This window comes from Cyanistes caeruleus, chromosome Z (assembly GCF_971803275.1).
Source record: "Cyanistes caeruleus chromosome Z, bCyaCae1.hap1.1, whole genome shotgun sequence".
In the NCBI taxonomy this organism is placed as follows: Eukaryota; Metazoa; Chordata; class Aves; order Passeriformes; family Paridae; genus Cyanistes; species Cyanistes caeruleus.
In genome coordinates this window covers 54,470,475-54,488,099 of record NC_141732.1, presented here as the reverse complement: position 1 = coordinate 54,488,099, position 17,625 = coordinate 54,470,475, and the positions used below count along the sequence as shown (strand labels likewise).

The window sequence follows — 17,625 nt, the reverse complement described above, 5'->3', positions numbered from 1 at the left end:
ACTTACATTTTAGTATGTCTGTTTCAGAAAACGGAGTGTAGTCTCAGTGTGCCTTTTCTGGTGATTTTAAATGTTTACCTTACCTTCAAGTCTTGTCTTCAGAAGGCCATCTTGATTTTCTTCCTGCTTTCCATATTTCATGTTATGAATCAATACTCTTTGTGTTTCAGGCCAAGCCCCAGATATGAGTGTCTCCAATGCACAACAAAAGCTTCCAGCACCAGCTCCTAGTGGGAGGCCTTCTCCTGCTCCCGCTGCTGCCCAGCCTGCTGCCACAATGCCTGGGCCCTCTGTACCACAGCCCCCACCTGGACAACCTTCACCCATTGTCCAGCTGCAGCAAAAGCAGAACCGCATCAGCCCTATCCAGAAGCCACAAGGGCTGGATCCTGTTGAAATACTTCAAGAACGTGAATATAGGTAAAATGATTAACAAGATTAAAATGATTCTTGTTTTTCACATCATTAACTGGAATTCCTTGCAGTCAGCTACTGTAGTGGTGATAGTGTAAACAAAGTTTCCAGAGAAAGGCTGTATTACTTCCTGAGAAGTACTCAAACGTCAAACCAAACAATTATTTAATTCTGTCCCAAATTATGGGGCATCCCATAGTATACTGGCAGTATCACTGGAAACCATTTAAGTTTAATACAGGCTCAAGGGCCCTGCTGAATTAGTGTATTGCTTGGATCCTACAAACACTGAAAGTTAGGAAATCAAAATAATCCTTTTTGTTTACAGAGAAACCAATTTAATGCACAAGGTTTTCAGTATTCTAAACAAAGGGAAGTTACAAGGGAACAGAGAGGGTCAAAAGGCTGAAGAGTTAGTAGCCACAGCAAAACCACATATTATTAATATGATGGATTTGTTTGGACAACTAAAGAGTGAAGAGAATAAGAAGGGCATGGGCAAGATTAAAAAGAAGGGTACCAGGAACCATAATTTTTCAAAAATTGCCTTCTGAGTGTTCTGTTTAGACCATAAAGTATATTTGTTACAAAGTATAGAGTATAACATTTCTTTTGGAGTTAGACTTCTTCCCTCTTCACATTATCAAGGCTATTTAACAACTGACCCTGAGAATCTGCCAGGGAGAAGGATTTTGACCTGCATCTAACATATGTTCCTGATGATTGTCAGTCAGAGGAAAGCAATTGCACTCAAAGTACTACTTGTTTTGGATTAATGATGCATCTTACATTGTTACTTTGAGTTTGTAGAACAAGGTAGCCAAGAGAGATGGTGATCTCTCAGAAGGCTGGTTTAATGACTTTTGCTTCATGAAGATAAAACACCATGAAGCACTTCAGGGTGTGTTGCCATGCCCAGAACTCAGGCCTTTGTTACAGAAAAGCTCTTACATTTTGTGTCAGGTATTGCTTTAAGTAGTTCTGTCAGTGCATTCTTGTCATCATTCTGCCAGTCTTACCCATATACCCTTGGACTGAATGGCTATAACTGTTTCAGCATGAGCAATCGCTATTTTCCAGACGTTTTTCAGAAAGCTTGTAAAACACACCATTTTATGGTTTCACAGTTATTCTGACAGAAGAATTGTAGCACTAGTTTCAACTAAGAATCATACGGCCAGTACAATGTAACATTTTCTACATCAATTAACCTCAAATTGTTACTGTTCCTATGTTTTCTGCCCTGCTGTATTGCACTACTTGTGCCAAGCTATTATATCCTAGTATTCATAAACAGAGGAAAGTGAGGAGTGACAAAAGATAAAGCTGATGCTTTTACTTACTTAGAGAACTAGTTACAGATACAGTGTGTCTGTTAGGTTGTAAATACACTGATGGTCTTGGCAGAGTGAGATGGAAGTTTGATGGGGATTATCCAACGGAAAGATTTTATATCTTTTTATTTTAGTTATTATGATTTTTTTTTCCTTGAACTAGATGTAAGATCCAAGCTTTTTTAATGTTGAACATTACTGGTGTTTAATTTTGCTTTGAGTTCCAGAATATGTAGAACTCGTGGAAATCTTTTCAGTAGTTAAAACTGTATAACGTAACATCAGACAAAAGTTTTGAAAAAAAGCAGTTTGACAGCTTCTGTTTGAATGGTGCTGGATTTAGCTTTAATATAGGCAAGTTTAATTCAGAAATGTGTCTTCACAATTTCTTAATAAAAGCAGAGCAGAAAAAAGCCAAAATAAACATCATTATCCTGAAAGCACTGAGGTTAGTGAAAGCATTATGAAACAGCTGGCTCTTGAGATCTCACACTAAACCCTTTTAATAAAGGGGCATTATGCTTTGAAAACCGTTTGAATTCCAGGTGGGTCTCTGCATCCATGTGATGCTCCATGGGCTGCAGGGGCACAGCTGCCTCACCATGGCCTGCATCATGGGGTGAAGAGGAATCTCAGCTCTGCCTGTAGCACCTCCTGCCCCTCCTTCTCCAGTGATCTTGGAATCTGTACAGAGTTGTTCCTCTCACATGTTCTCACCCTGCTCTTTTGTATCCACAATTACACCTGCCCAGTAACTTTTTTTTCCCCCTTCTTGAGTCTTCTGTCACAGAGGCATTTACCACCATTTTTGATTGGCTCAGCCTTTACAGATGGAGGGTCTATCCTGGAGCTGGCTGGCATTAGCTCTGCTGGGTGTAGGGAAACCTTTGGGCAGGTTCTCACAGAAGCCAGTGCTGTAGCCTCCCTGCTAGCAACACCTAGCCACACAAATCCATTACACATGTTTTTATAAAACTCTCCTTAATGCTTTCTTCAAAATAAAGTGCTACTTTTTAATCTCACTGAAGAACTGTCTTAAGATAAAAATGCCTATAATTTAAAGTTGTTCTATTATGTTGAAAGGCTTTTTCCACCTTCTCATTGTCATTGCACATTAAAAAATAATAGACCCGGTAATGTCCTGCGGATTGTACATAGTTTCTTCCTGTTACCTGCAGAGTATATTTTTTACTGCATGGCATCCGTGCTACGCAGGTTTGATCTGCTGTTGATCCAAGTTAATGAGAAATGGGTGTTCATCACTTAGTTTGCAAAGAGATCTCTGCATACATAGAGTAGTCGCTTTCTGCATGAAGGTAAATTGCTGAACTGCAAAGATTAATTTATTACATCCTTTAAAGGGTGAGATTGCATACTTCAAGTGATTGTAAAAAGATCTAGGAAACTTTTTTCCTGGGATCCTCTTTACCTAACAGCTGTTTGCATTGTTGTTTGAAAATAGCAGCAGTACAACAAATTGGGTCACTTCCTTTAAAAACTGGAAGGTGGCTGTGGTGAGAGATTGCTCAGACCATTCTTCAATTCACTTGAGCTGGAATTCTTTAAAAAATCCTACTGACTTTTGAAGAAAACATTATTACCATTAATCTATTAGTACTGTATGTATATACACATATAAACAGTACTTCTAGGAAAGTATGAAATCAAACTTCAAAACATGTTCTTGGTTTTGGTGTTTGTTTTTTGTTTTGTTATGTTCTGTTTTGTTTTCTTTTGGTTTTTTGTTCATATGAAACCCATCTGGTTGTCACTTTCTTTATTCTTCCGTATGGGTACTGTAGATTTTCATTGCTATTTCAACTTTCTTTGTTCTGGACTTTTTTTAAATGGAGTCCTGATCTGAGTTACAATAGGAGTTTTCTGAAGTAGTATCTCTACTGACTTAGAAATACTGATTTTCTTTTGTTCCTATGGCTTCCCTCTTACTGGGTTATTAAAGGAAGGGCAACCATCCACCATAGCATTGAACTGTCATTGTTTGTAGCTCAGTGCATTTCAACATTTGAGGAAAATAGTTGAAGGAAAAGTTATCCTGGAATACTAATGATACCATTAATTTATTTTTTGCCATATAATTTAATGATAAAATTTCATGCACATTTATTTCTGATCTGCCTTTTTTATTAAGTGAAGTTGAAAAAAAATTAGCAGTGAAATGGGTTTTATGGTTTTGTGTGGGAATGGATTGCACAGTGTGGCAATGGGACATAATAAGCACACTCTGTGAGCTTTGATATGCTTAGATATATCTCAAGAAACACGTGTGTTTGGATTTTTTTTACAAATTTTGATGATAGAAATGTAGGGACCAGTCCACCTTTGACAATTCAATTGCTTGAACCTCAGTTGTGTAAACTTTCATGTTAGCAATCACTTCTATTTGTTTTATGCCTGAAGTTAAAGAAAAAAACTAATTCTGACAGAACTAAGAAGTCAGCATTTCACTTCATGTTTGTTTGCAAGTGACTCTTAACAGTTAGTTATCTAAAACTATAAGGTATGTCAAGGAGAACTTAGATTAACTCATCCTCATGAAGAAACACTCATTGCTAGCATGAATGTAAAAAGAAACTGAGAATATGTTCAATATTCAGTTGCTTTAATAAGTTCACAACTCAGAAGAAAGGTTTGGAAGGGTTGTGACTGCTCCCTTAAGGTTTCATTAAAGTCAGGGAAACTGGGTTTTGGCTGTAACTGTTTTTAGGTGATAGTTTCAGGAGACAGACTACAGATGTTTAGGAAGGGAGAAAGAGTAATAAATAATCGTTGTGATGCAGGATTTCATCCATGTGTGGGTAAATGACAGGTAGAGCATGTGATTTTGTACAGCTTGACTGCTTTTTTGTATGAATGTACACTAGCTAGTACATCTCTCCAAGAAACACTTAATTCTCAAGATTTTACATCCTTAGGTGAGCTAAAATATCTTCTTACTAAGTGGAATGCACAGTTGTACAAAATGTGAACATTTTAGTGTAGTATATAAGCTGGAAATAGCAAAATAAGGCAGTATCATTTTCTGAATGAAAATTATTTCTGTAGGAATAGTGAACTTTTCTGGACTGAGAAGAATAATTTAATGTTAACTAGAGAGAGTTTAATGAAATTCTCTCTAGTTAAGAAATAACTCTTCTTGATTTGCGTTTTCAGTCTGTATGACAATCATTACATATCTAATTCTACTTCAGTTTTTTACTCTCTTAAAGACACCAGAATAGTCGTCTGCAGTAATGCAGCATTCCATCCTATTTTTTTTTTTTCCAGGAACTTTAGAATTCTTCTGGTAATATTGAAGTTGGAAAAAAATCAACTTCTGTCTGTCTTGTCTATTATTCCTTCTTTTTATCTCTCTTCAATTGTAAATAAACACAAAATGAGCTTCTAGAGGAAGAGTGAAGTAGAATTTGATTTATAGTAGCAGCTATATAGCTGTGAATACTTCATGAACAAACTTAGTCAATAAAATAATGAAGTAGAATTCCAGATAATAAGGCAAATATGGTCTATGTCATCACTGACTACATTGCATAAAAATAACACCCATCAAAGAAGCTTGAAAGTAAAATCCCGAATAATAGCGTGTAAAATAGAATTCCCAAGTTTATATCCACATATCTAGTTCTAGTTGAAAAGAAAAGGCCAAGGGTCATTTTGATAACTTCACAATTTATTTTCAAAGTGGAAAAAGATACCCAGTGTCATCTCCACAAAAAGCCTGTTAGTTCAGAAAAAAACAGAAAAAGACATGTAAATGACTGAGTTAAACTGACTATTTTTAGTATATGGTTTTAGTAATGCCTTACAGATTTCTCGTGGTGTGTTATGCAGTTTTCTGTTTTGTAGACTTCAGGCTCGAATTGCTCACAGAATTCAGGAACTGGAGAACTTGCCTGGTTCTCTCCCCCCTGATCTGCGAACCAAAGCTACAGTGGAGTTGAAGGCACTTAGGCTACTGAACTTCCAACGCCAGGTAATGCCATTTACTTGAGGAAAATTTTCATAGTGGCCACAAGCAAACCTGTTCATGCAGCAAAGAGTAAACTGGAAATTAGTGCAGAGTGTAACCAGTTCCTGCATGCAAGCTAATGTAACCAACAAGTAAGTCGTGGAAATGTGTCTTTTGTAATGAACATGACATTAGTACAAAGGAAAAAAAAAAAAGTGCTGGACAGACTCCAAACTGATTTTCAGAACAGATCTTCTCAACAGATACCTCCTTCTGGACATACTTAGTATTTCCACAAGTCCCCTTGTTTAATAAAAATCGTGTGTTGGTGTTTTGTGTGGTTTTCTCTGTGATTTGTTTTTGGGATTTCCACTGTGGTGCAGACTTTGAAAATGAAACATAAGAGGATCATATATGAGATTTAACTTGAATGTTGAGTGCCTGTATAAGCAAATTAATTTCAGAAAAGGAGTCACACTGCCAGACTGTTATGGGCCTCTTGCCATTGGCTTTTGCAGTTAGTTTGGAAGAACAAAGATGCAATTTGGCAGGTCAAGCAAAATACTTCCTGACAAAAGCCTTGGCAGGAGTTGTGCCATGGTGTCCAAGTCTTCCTTCCTTTCTACCCTTGGCACTCCTTTGTAATGAAGTTTTGTCAGAGGTCAGATGAAAAGCAGCAGGCTCTCCCTGCTCTACTGCTGGGACTGTGGCAATACTGTTCCAAGCTCTTTACATTTACCTCTCCCACCTGTCTTCTGTCCAGCTGGCAATAAAACAAGTTGTCAATTATGTACAGGTCCTACACTAGAAAATGCATTATCTGTGTGGTTTGTTTGTGTTTTATTTTGATGGTGTAACATCTTGACTCGCCCCTTTTACTGCAGCAGGACAGTTGTTACCAGCATCTGTAAAGAGGGAAGAAATTATGTTTCAAAGTAATTAACGCTTTTGATGTGAAGGTTTAAGATTTGTTTAGGGTAACAGATGTAGCTGCTGCAACTGTATCACTGCTGTATCTTTTTAGAGCTGTAATTTTGAACTATATATTTTGAACTGTTTACTTTTCTACTTTATCGTAACAGTGTTTAAAGTTATTTTTTTAAGAGCTAAATGTTTGAGTGTTTGTCTTTCCGCCACTCTCTCCACTGGTAGTTAAGACAAGAGGTGGTAGCCTGCATGCGTCGTGACACAACACTCGAGACAGCATTGAACTCCAAAGCCTACAAACGAAGCAAGCGCCAGACTTTGAGAGAGGCTCGTATGACAGAAAAGCTTGAAAAACAGCAGAAGATAGAACAGGAGAGGAAGCGTAGGCAGAAGCACCAGGTATTTTAAATTATTAGGAGTTAGCCCCATGACAGAAGTGCACTTTGCTTTGCTGTGCAGATCTCTTTTACATATTTTATTTACCTTTGGAGTTTTTTTGATTAAAAAACTCCAAGGGGCATGATAAGTAATTGGAAGACTGTAAGATTAGAACTCCAGCATTCCAGATTTCAAATCCATGCTATGTCAGATTGCCTGCACTAACTTGATTCTCTTTCTAGGAATACCTGAATAGCATATTGCAGCATGCTAAAGATTTTAAAGAGTACCACCGGTCAGTCGCTGGGAAAATTCAGAAACTTTCAAAAGCTGTGGCAACTTGGCATGCCAACACTGAACGTGAGCAGAAAAAAGAAACTGAGAGAATTGAGAAAGAAAGAATGAGGAGACTAATGGTAAGGATGGTTAAATTAGTTAGTTACGTTCTGTATCCTTTTAATATGTTTATATACTATCTCAGCCATTCCCATGTGTTTCAGTTTTGAAGTACTTGGTAATTAAAAAAGTATAAATCCAAAACTACTACATTTTGTCACATATATTTCTGTTAGTGTGATACTTTTGAATTTAATCTATAGCTACTTCTTTTTTAAAGTTTTTGTATAGGACTATAGTTTTTTTTTTTTAGCAAAAAAACATAGCACAGCCACTGAGTAACAGCAACTTAATCTTATTAACATTTTTATATAATTGCAGGGCTATTGGTCCATTTTAAAAATGATGGATTTTGTTTTATTTCTAGGTTTTTTAGTTTTGAAGATTCCAGACAATTAACTTGTTCATGGCATTACTCCATAATTTTTACATACAGTGGATTTCACATTATGAGAGTACCTAACCAATAGCAGTAATGCATATATTTTGAGAATGAATAGCAGTCCTACCCATTTAATGCTTCAGATCGCACTCCTTACAATTTAATTGTTTTTCCTTCCCTATACCTTCACAATATTAGCCATATCATTCCAAGAACAGAGTAAAATGTATTCATATATAATCATGTCTCTTCAGAATGCTGTGGAACCATTCAGGGGGCTGCCTGCATTTCAGGAGTTAAAATAAGTCTGGAATTCAAAGCATAAACAAATCAGTGCATATGAACAAGTGTGTCAGTAACTTGGGGTAGAAAAAATTCTTCAAGACATTGGTTAGCTCTATCTTAGTTGCTGGCAAAAAGCAGTAAGTATCTAATAGAGGTGCAGATGTAAACACTAGTTTACATCTAGAATGTGCAGAGTCTATCCCCACCATGAATATGGGCTGAAAAATTTGGTTTTAAAAATCACAAAATGAAATGCAGAAAGAACTAAATATAACAATGGTAGAAACTAGGAAATGAAAGCTTGTGTAAAGTGTGAATTAAGAATTTGCATAAGAGAATAAGAAATGTGTAGGCCCTAGAACATTTATTAAAATTACATAGTAATGAGTATTATAGAGCTTTTTTATAATTGGAGATAATCATCAGCATTTTGTCTAACCTAGCTTGTAAAAATGTTAATAGTTTTTAAAAATATTTTTAAATATTGTATTTTTAAAAAGGAGCTGATTTTAAACAAAAGCAATATTGACATTTGGGAAATACTTTTGTATATTCTGATGTTCAGCTTATGTTAAATTGAACACATAGTGTGATAAGTACTGAGGATATCCACTGCTGAAAAGTACGAAGTAGATTTGAATGTCTAGAAATAGAACAGGATACCAATGCTTCCAGATTATCAATGCTTTCTCCTAGAACACCTCACCAAGACTGGTTAAGCTCTTACCATCCATACAGAATTTCATAGGCATTTTCAGTTTAGGGTTTTGCACCTACTGCTCAATTAAATCCTTCTGCAAAACCAGTCTTGTGTTTTGTTAATGGGGTTATTTTGCCTATTTAGTTTTAGTCCAGTTGCAGTAAATATGGAATTCACAGATGTGTACTAGTGGGTTTTTTTAAAACGTCATCTCCTCTCAGATTCTTGCCATGGTCTCTGAAAATGTGCCGTATCTAGAACTTCTTGTGCATCTTTTCAGGAATGCTGAATTCATTCCACAAATTGCCCTTCATTTACTATGATTAGAAATGGTGATTGTGTCACAGCTCATTAGTAGTACTATTTATAAATATAGTGCAAAAATGGGCATTGGTGTGATTTAAGCAGATACTGTTAAGACGAGCTTAAATGTATAAAGTAAGTACCTTGGCTAGATTACACAGACTGTGTATTCAGTAACATTAGAAGCAATAAAAACAACAACAACAATCATAATGATAATTTATTTTTCCTAAAAACTTGGGATTTGAGAATTGTAATTTTGATAGGTTGGATATAACAATGGAATTTTGCAAGCAGTTTTGCAAGCTCAGTTTGAACATTATAGCTATTCTTTCTAACTGTATGTTGTTCTGGTGTCTCTAGAAAAGCAGATCTCCCAGAGTGCCCTATTTGAAAGTAATGATCTTTAAAGTATTTCTTACTCATGTTTGGTTTTCATAAGGCACTATATACTTCCTTAATTTGTTGTTTCAGCCAAAACTGAGACAGGCATCTCTGCTGCTTTTTTGTACTTCTTGTGACATTCTGTATTACATCATCACAGCACATGAAAGTAATATTTGTTGTATGTCCAACACTCTTACACAGTATGACAAGGATGCAGAAATTGCCAGGGATAGAGTTTATATGGTGAATCCTGTTTCTGATAGTGAGCTCTATCAGAGATGAAATAAAACCAGAGTAGAACAGTGATATAAATTTAACACAAAAAACCCTAACATGACATCCAGAAAAAAAGGATCTGTATCCATACTGGAAAAGGACTAAATGCAGTTTTATGTCCAGCTCCTATGTTCTTCCTCTTGGTGAACTGCCTGCTGGTGAACTGCCTGCACTTCATGTCTTCAAAAAGTCATCTCTGTAGGAGATTTACTATCTCTGTTTCAGGACATTCAATCTGCCTAATGTAGTGTTGATTTTTTTTTTTTTCCTCCATTGCCAGTCATAACTGCTGTAGATTTTTCTAGTCATTGGTCCATGAGAGTAGGAAATGTGTAGAATCATGGAATCTCTCTCTCAGAGTCACTCAGCCTTCTAGAAGGTTGAACCACCTTCCAGAAGTGTTTACATTGACTTCAAAACCAGTTTCTCAAGGCTTTTTTCAGCCCTATCTTGAAAACCTCTAACATGAGAAATGGCACAGCTTTTCTGCCCATTCAGGTCCTCCTGAAGTGCAGCCCAGGCCCTGAGCATATTGACAGATACCCCCTAATTTCATGTCCTCTGCAAACTTCACTGAAGTTCATCCCATACTCTATGTCACTGGTAGACATGTTAAACACAACATGACGCAGGATAGACTCCTGTGTTAAGACTCTTCACACTGTCTTCAGATAAAATATGACTCTCAGACACCTTGCAGTGAAGGATTTTGGGTGTATTGGGGGATGACAAGGTGAGCAGGACCCAGCAATTTGCACCTGCAGACCAGAAAGCCATCCATGTCATGGACTACATCAAAAACTGAGGCCAGTGACATGGCAAAGTGATAAAAAGGCAAAGTGCTAGGCCCTGCCCTTGGGTCACAACAGCCCCAGGCAGTGCCACAGGCTGGGGCAGAGTGGCTGGAAAGCTGCCCAGAGGAAAAGGCTCTGGGGGTGCTGGTGACAGCAGCTGAACAGGAGCCAGCAGTGCCCAGGTGGCCAAGGAGGCCAATGGCATCCTGGCCTGTACCAGCAATAGTGTGGCCAGCAGGAGCAGGGCAGGAGTTGTCCCCTTGTACTTTGTGCTGGTGACACCACACCTCAAATGCTGTGTTCAGTTCTGGGCCCCTCACTATAACAAAGACACTGAGGTGCTGGAATATGTCCAGAGAAGGGCAGTGGAGCTGGGGAAGGGTCTGGAGCACAGGTCCTCTGAGGAACAGCTGAAGTACCTAGAGTTGTGTAGCTTGGAGAAAAGGAGGCTCAGGTGGGCCCTCGTTGCTCTGTACAGGCTCCTGAAACGGGGGTGTAGCAAGACGGAGGCTGGTTTCTTTTCCCAGGTAACAAGCGATAGAACAAGCAGAAATCATCTCAAGTTGTGCTGGGGAAGGTTTAGATTCGATTTTACATCAAAGAAAGTACTTCAATGAAAGGGTTGTCAAGCATTGAAGCAAGCTGCCTGGGAAGTTCAGAAAACATGTGGATGTGGTGCTTGATGACATGGTTTACTGGGGGAGCTGGCAGTGTCAAACTGATGATTTGGCTCGGTATCTTTGGCATCTTCCAACCTTAATAACTAGTTGGGGTTCTATGAAAGTATGGTTTTGAGTAGGTATTAGGAAGAAATACTTCACTGTGAGAGTGGTGAGATACTAAAATGTGTTGCTTTCAAAAGTTGTGGATGCCCCATGCGTAGAAGTGTTCATGACCAGGCTGGATATGGTTTTGAGCAATGTGGTCTAGTGGAAGGTGTCCCTACCCATGGCAGGGGAATTTAAACTAGATGATCATTAAAGGTCCATGCCAGCCCCTATGATGCCATGACATTTTGATACAAATATGTGACTCTCTGGGCCTGATCATCCAATAAGCTCTTTACCCATGTAGCTCCTCTGTGCAAATCATAATGACCTAAGATAACACATCATTAGTGAGATAAGTGTTGGATGGTGTACATTCACCATCGCTTCTGTGATGACTGACATATCTTCCGTGTCACTAGGCTGAAGATGAAGAAGGCTACCGTAAGCTGATTGATCAAAAGAAGGACAGACGCTTGGCTTACCTGTTGCAGCAAACGGATGAGTATGTGGCTAACTTGACTAACCTGGTATGGGAGCATAAACAGGCACAAGCAGCCAAAGAGAAGAAGAAGCGAAGGAGAAGAAAGAAGGCAAGTAGTTACAACTGGTATTTTTAAGCCATTTCTTCTTCCAATCCACTTTTAATGTTGATAAATGTGGTGGTGCCTGATTGTCATACATGTATGTACCAGAGTGTCTACCAAATTCTCAATACTGAGGGTGCTCATCTCTCTCTCTATTGAAATATATATATGCTTTTATTTACTCAAAAGAAGGTGATAAGGAAGCAGAATTATAAAATTCTTAGCTGTTAATATCCTCATAACACTAATTTGCTCATAAACCTTGTACAGGTAAAATTGGGACAGATGTGTAAATTAAGATTAATGCACCCAAAAGGAGTACAATGTATCAAAAATACATTCTGTGAAAAAGATGGCAAGAGGCTAGTTTGTGTAGCTGTCTCATCCAGGGCACCACCTATTTTAGACTTCCTCATTATACACTTGGCTCAGTCCATTTTGTTAGGATCATTGAAAATGGCTAATAAACTTGACTAGGTTTATTATAGTAAATGCGTATTTTGCTAGTAATATTGTTCATTGTGCATTTTAAACCTTTAATTGAAACTTTCCAAGATTATTTTTCTTCATATGAAATGTTTTGCCCTGCAAGAGAAAGTTGTTGAAATTGAACAGTGCAATTTTCAAAAAAATAATTCCTTCTGTGAAATAGTGATTAAGGAATGATTTGTCATTTTTTTACAACCTCAGAGTACCTTTCATCTCTTGCAGAATGTATAAGAGGATTTTTATAATCCATTTCAATGCCTGGTTTGCTACTAATTACTGCTACAAATACAAGCCTTACATTTACAGGGTTTACTAAGAGTACTGGGAATACGCTAAAACAACCAGCATAGAAAAAAATACTGATCTTGGACATTAATGGCTTAAGAAACAGTACATGTTTTCTCCTGCTCTCAAAAAACTTTTGTTCCCAAGAGTATGTTCGTAACATAGGAGCAATAACCTGCTTACAGAATGAAGATTTAATTTGGATGGAGTTTGTGTTGGCTTGTAACACCAGTGAGAACAGGCATGATTTAATGTATATAATGCACAGTAGAGATAATAATAATTGAGACAGCATGTGGAGTAACTGCATCACTTTAAATAAATACATATTCCTTTAACTGTCTACATATGTGATATTTCTCTTTCTGTCAGTTTAGCCTAAGTATGTATGAGAAATAGGGTTATCTTCCGGCATGTCAGTAAAGACATAATTTTCTGTCCCTGAATTTGAAAGGAAATATGTCCTGTAAATATTCAGTGTTTATATATATCCTATCCTAAAACCTAAGGGAAGATTAGCAAAAAAAAACCAAACCAACAAAAAACCACAAAAAACCCACACAAAAACACCACAACTTTGCTCTGTCTTGATCATTTGCATCTTTTTGTTTGTAATTAACTTCTTTCCAGCATTCTTTTGCTCATCTGTGAAGGAAATAGAAGTTCACACAAATATTACCCTTTATTTTAATGTAGAATTCTGTGAATTTGTCATTGCATGGCTGTGGAACACATTGCAATTAGTGGACACTGTGTCTCTTTTCCAGGCCACTTCCAAGAACACTTTCAGTTCTTAGGCTTTTATGTTTTGTAATGCATATTAAAGCTTAATCTACTAATACCTGTAGTTAATGTTTTGTACTTACAGAAAAAATGAGAAAAGAGAGTTCTTATTATTTTCTCCTAGAAGTGGCAGTGAGGAAGTAAATGGTGAACAAATAATCTTTGCCAGACTCATAATAGAATATCCAAGTGAACGTTTTATTTAGTAGAATAAAAATCTGAGATTAGTCCATTCTTTCTCTGGGATACAGTTTCTGTAATCTTCATGACAGATTTTCCCTGTTTGTTTCTTTCACATTCCTCTATTTGTGTCTTCTGTCTCTAGCTTCCTACTGTAGTCATGGATAGGAAAAAATACTCCATATGAAATTTTCATCTAATAGGCTAGTTCAACTTGCTGTGCAGCTTTTCACTTTATTGTTAGCAATTTTTCCTGTCATTATGCAGGGAATTAACAAAATTTGCCTTCCTGCTTGTTAACACTGAGATTTCCCCAATTCAAGGATTAAATTGTCAACATTAAAGATCTGTTTGCATGGTCCAAAATAAAAGTTCAAGATGTCTTTCCTTATTTATACTTATTTTCTTTGTAATATGTTCTTCTGATTTCCAAAATTGTTTTTAACTCTAGGTTAGAAATGTTTAACTGTAGGTTATAAATTCTCATAGCAGGTGATGATTTTTGGAGAGTGAACAGCACTGATGCTTACTGCTTTTCTGTGATTTGAGTTGTACAGTTCTTTACCGCTGGCTGTAGCTAAGTGACAGTGATCTTCATGTATTAGACAGCATTCTCAGGTGTAAAAGAATGGATCCCAGCCCTGGTTCATCCAGGGAAAAAGTATCCTCAGTCAATGTAGTGTGTTCAGCCAAGACTAGATATGTCTTTTCATAATTTATCCTTCCCTTGTGTTTATTTAAAATCTTCACTTCTGGTACAGTTCCTTTCTTTGTCAGCAGTCATACCTGCTCAGAAATGTTGAAGCAGGCAGCCTTGAAGCTTGTATTGTTGTTCCTACTAAGCATCAGCTGCTGCATGTTCATTTCAATAGCATAATTGGATAATGGAATTTAATGGCAAAGCAAAAAGCTGAACAGGATCTGAAGTAGATATTAAGGATTTTATCAATATTGAGAAGTGCAGCTATTCCTCAAGTATACTTGTTAAACAAAATAGGAATAACTTGTTGGTGTGTATTTATCACACACTTCAATAATACTTGGAAGTTTTTTATCTCTAAAACACAATTTAAGAGATCACTTATATTTAACAACTACATTTAGTTGTTAGTCTGTTCTCTTTACATCAGTATCCAAAATAATATTTTACTGTAGTACTACAAACTCAGCCGTGTGCCGTCAGAAGAAGCAGTAAAATGTCCTTTCTTGCACCGAATTGTTTAGGAAAGTTTGAATGCAAAACAAACTATATGTCTTTCATTTTTCCTCATACTTGCTGACATTTTTAAGTAAGGTAAATGAGGAGAAAAGTTGAGGAAGATACTGTTCATTTCTCAGGTTGGTGCCTGGAGAGAAAAAAAATCTACCTTTCTCCAGTGAGGAACTCCAGGGTTCCTTTTGTTTCTAATTTGAGAAAGGTCTACACATGACTGGACTGTAGTATAACAAACTCAAAAAATATTCTTTCTAGTTAGTTGTCAGACCAAAAAACTCAAAATATATACCCAAGATAGAAGTGCCTTGCATGAATATGCAATTTGTGATGTCTGCTAACACCTTTAAAATGGAGATTGAAGCAGCTTAGAGGAAATAAATAGTAAATCATGTGAAAATAATTTACGATTTTATTTGCATTAGAATAGTCTATAAGCAACCGAACATTAGGTCTGAACTGGAAATTAAGTGGGCCAGCCACTTCTTACATGCAGATTTATATCATTGACTGAGGTTATTAGGTACTCTCCTTGCATTGGTAAATGCTTTTTGTGTGTTAATTGCTCTGTGCCTGTCTCTGTCTATATCCATCCACACCTTCAATAACTTGAACCCCAGGCTGCTCAGAAATAAGTGAAACATTCATGATCCAAAATGTTTACATAATACGCCTTCTGTACTTTAAATCACTGACCATAGTATTTATCACTTCTTCCTTTGATGTAGAAAGCTGAAGAAAATGCAGAAGGAATGGCATCTGGTCTTGGTCCTGATGGAGAGGTATGAATTTTTAAAAGGTGTTGTTTTTTGCTTCTTACCAGTTTTTGGTTAAAAAAAAACAAACAACTTTCCAATGGTTGTTGTGGAAATGTGTGTCATGGCTGTAACTTTGAAAATAGTTATGATGACACCTCTTCTAGGAGCTGCTGCTTATAAACAGACATAATAATCACCTAGGTTAACATTTATGCTAGCCTCTCATTTTTCCTAAAATCAAAGACTAAAGTGAAAAGTATATCGATTCTATCACTGAGTGTGATGAAGTCTGCCTCTCAGTTCTCTAATGTGCTTACAAAAAATATTTTTCCTTCAGTCTACATGTAGACAACTTGCTTTCAATTTGAGCTCCATATAGTCCACTGTATCTAGTAACACCATATAGTCCATCTTCTCATCTTTATAAAAAATATTGTTGATATCGCATGTAATTACCTTTCCCTCACAGAGCAGAGAACACTGTTATGATGGATTAAGACATCTGAAAGTTCTTTCTTCCTCAGAAACAAATGGAAATGAGTATTTTTTCAGTGTCATTCTTCAGAGAATATCATTCATTCAGTAGCACAGCATAATGCTGCCTCATTCAGAGCTCTTCTGTTAGTGCAATTTTTCTATTCCACTTCATTTTTATATAAAGACTTTGGAATTACATTTACTGTTTTACTTTTGCTCTCTTTTTATATTTGGAAGTGATAGTTCTGCTAATGTAGTTAGAGTTATAGCAAAATACTTTAATATATTTGTATTTGCAGAAGAAAAATGCATATAACACTAGTGAAACTTCAGTATTAATGGAATTTGACTAAGTTTTGTGCTTCATCAGTCACTGTATTTAGAACTGTTCAGAATTATTTTCTCTTGCTTATATATGTATTTGGAAAATATTATAGGGTAGAAACAGTATTATAAGGCAAAAAGTTTTTGAAGTAAAAATATCCATTATTGAACAGAGCAAAGAAGTAACATAAAGAGTGATAATACTGTTCTAATTAGATTACAACACAGATAAATAAGAGATTTTGTTCATACAGGTGTTCTATCAGCTTAGTTGAAGAAGTTAGGACAGTAAACCTTTAAAACAGGCCATTACTTAGAAAATTAACTGAATTGTATGATTCTTGTTTCTCAAATCAAAAAAGGCCATTAGGTCATGGTATTTTTTTTTACAAATGTCTGTTGGTATAAATAACAGGATTAAATGCTTATAAGAATACATACCTTGTGTCTTGAGTCACAAAAACCAAGAGCATATTCTTTTCCATGCTGTTCTTGTTGATTTACTTGGGATACTGGGATATATTTGTGGATGTTGCGTAGAATATGTTACACACAGAACAGTAGTGTTTGCATAGCAGGAAGTGTGGCATCTAGTAATAAAACTTTACTGTTTGTTCAGAACTGGAATTTGGATAGTGCTGTTAGTTCTTTTTGTTATGTAACAGAAGCATGAAGTTCAGTTGCCCTGTGGTGTAAAATGTTGCTTGAATCTTTAGCCCATAGATGAGAGCAGTCAGATGAGTGACCTTCCAGTCAAAGTGACTCACACTGAAACAGGCAAAGTTCTCCTTGGACCAGAAGCACCCAAAGCAAGTCAGCTGGATGCTTGGCTGGAAATGAACCCTGGGTAAGTAGTTATTATACCAAGTAAACTGTTTTTTCTATCTGCATTGATACTTGTCATGTTATACTTCTTTCTTGTTTACTGATTCTGTTCTTTTTTTAATTTATTGTATGTAAGCTGAGTACATGTACTGAACCTATTACCTCCTCCTTTTAACTGTAATTCACCATCTTTCTGTTGTTTTTGTACAGCTATGAGGTTGCTCCCAGATCAGATAGTGAGGATGAAAGTGGCTCTGAATATGAGGAGGAGGTATGTATCTTTAAAAAGAAATACTGTGACAATACAGTAAAAAACAAGTACTCGCTTCGGATTTCATTTTCCCCTTCTTCCCAATGAAGAAGGGGAAACCATAGCAGACGTGCAGGTGCTTTA

The 17,625-nt window shown here is 36.6% G+C and overlaps 1 protein-coding gene across 7 annotated transcripts in view; it reads left to right on the top strand.

Annotated features, from left to right (window-relative positions):
* Positions 1 to 17,625, top strand: part of SMARCA2 (SWI/SNF related BAF chromatin remodeling complex subunit ATPase 2) — a 118,712-nt gene that overhangs the window by 33,904 nt on the left and 67,183 nt on the right. For all 7 annotated transcript variants that reach the window (XM_086869057.1, XM_086869063.1, XM_086869062.1 and 4 more), the window contains 8 exons: positions 171 to 420; positions 5,613 to 5,739; positions 6,868 to 7,041; positions 7,263 to 7,436; positions 11,733 to 11,903; positions 15,576 to 15,629; positions 17,123 to 17,253; positions 17,442 to 17,502. In XM_086869057.1, coding sequence (XP_086725183.1) covers positions 171 to 420; positions 5,613 to 5,739; positions 6,868 to 7,041; positions 7,263 to 7,436; positions 11,733 to 11,903; positions 15,576 to 15,629; positions 17,123 to 17,253; positions 17,442 to 17,502 — 1,142 coding nt within the window. The remainder of the gene's footprint in view (positions 1 to 170; positions 421 to 5,612; positions 5,740 to 6,867; positions 7,042 to 7,262; positions 7,437 to 11,732; positions 11,904 to 15,575; positions 15,630 to 17,122; positions 17,254 to 17,441; positions 17,503 to 17,625) is intronic.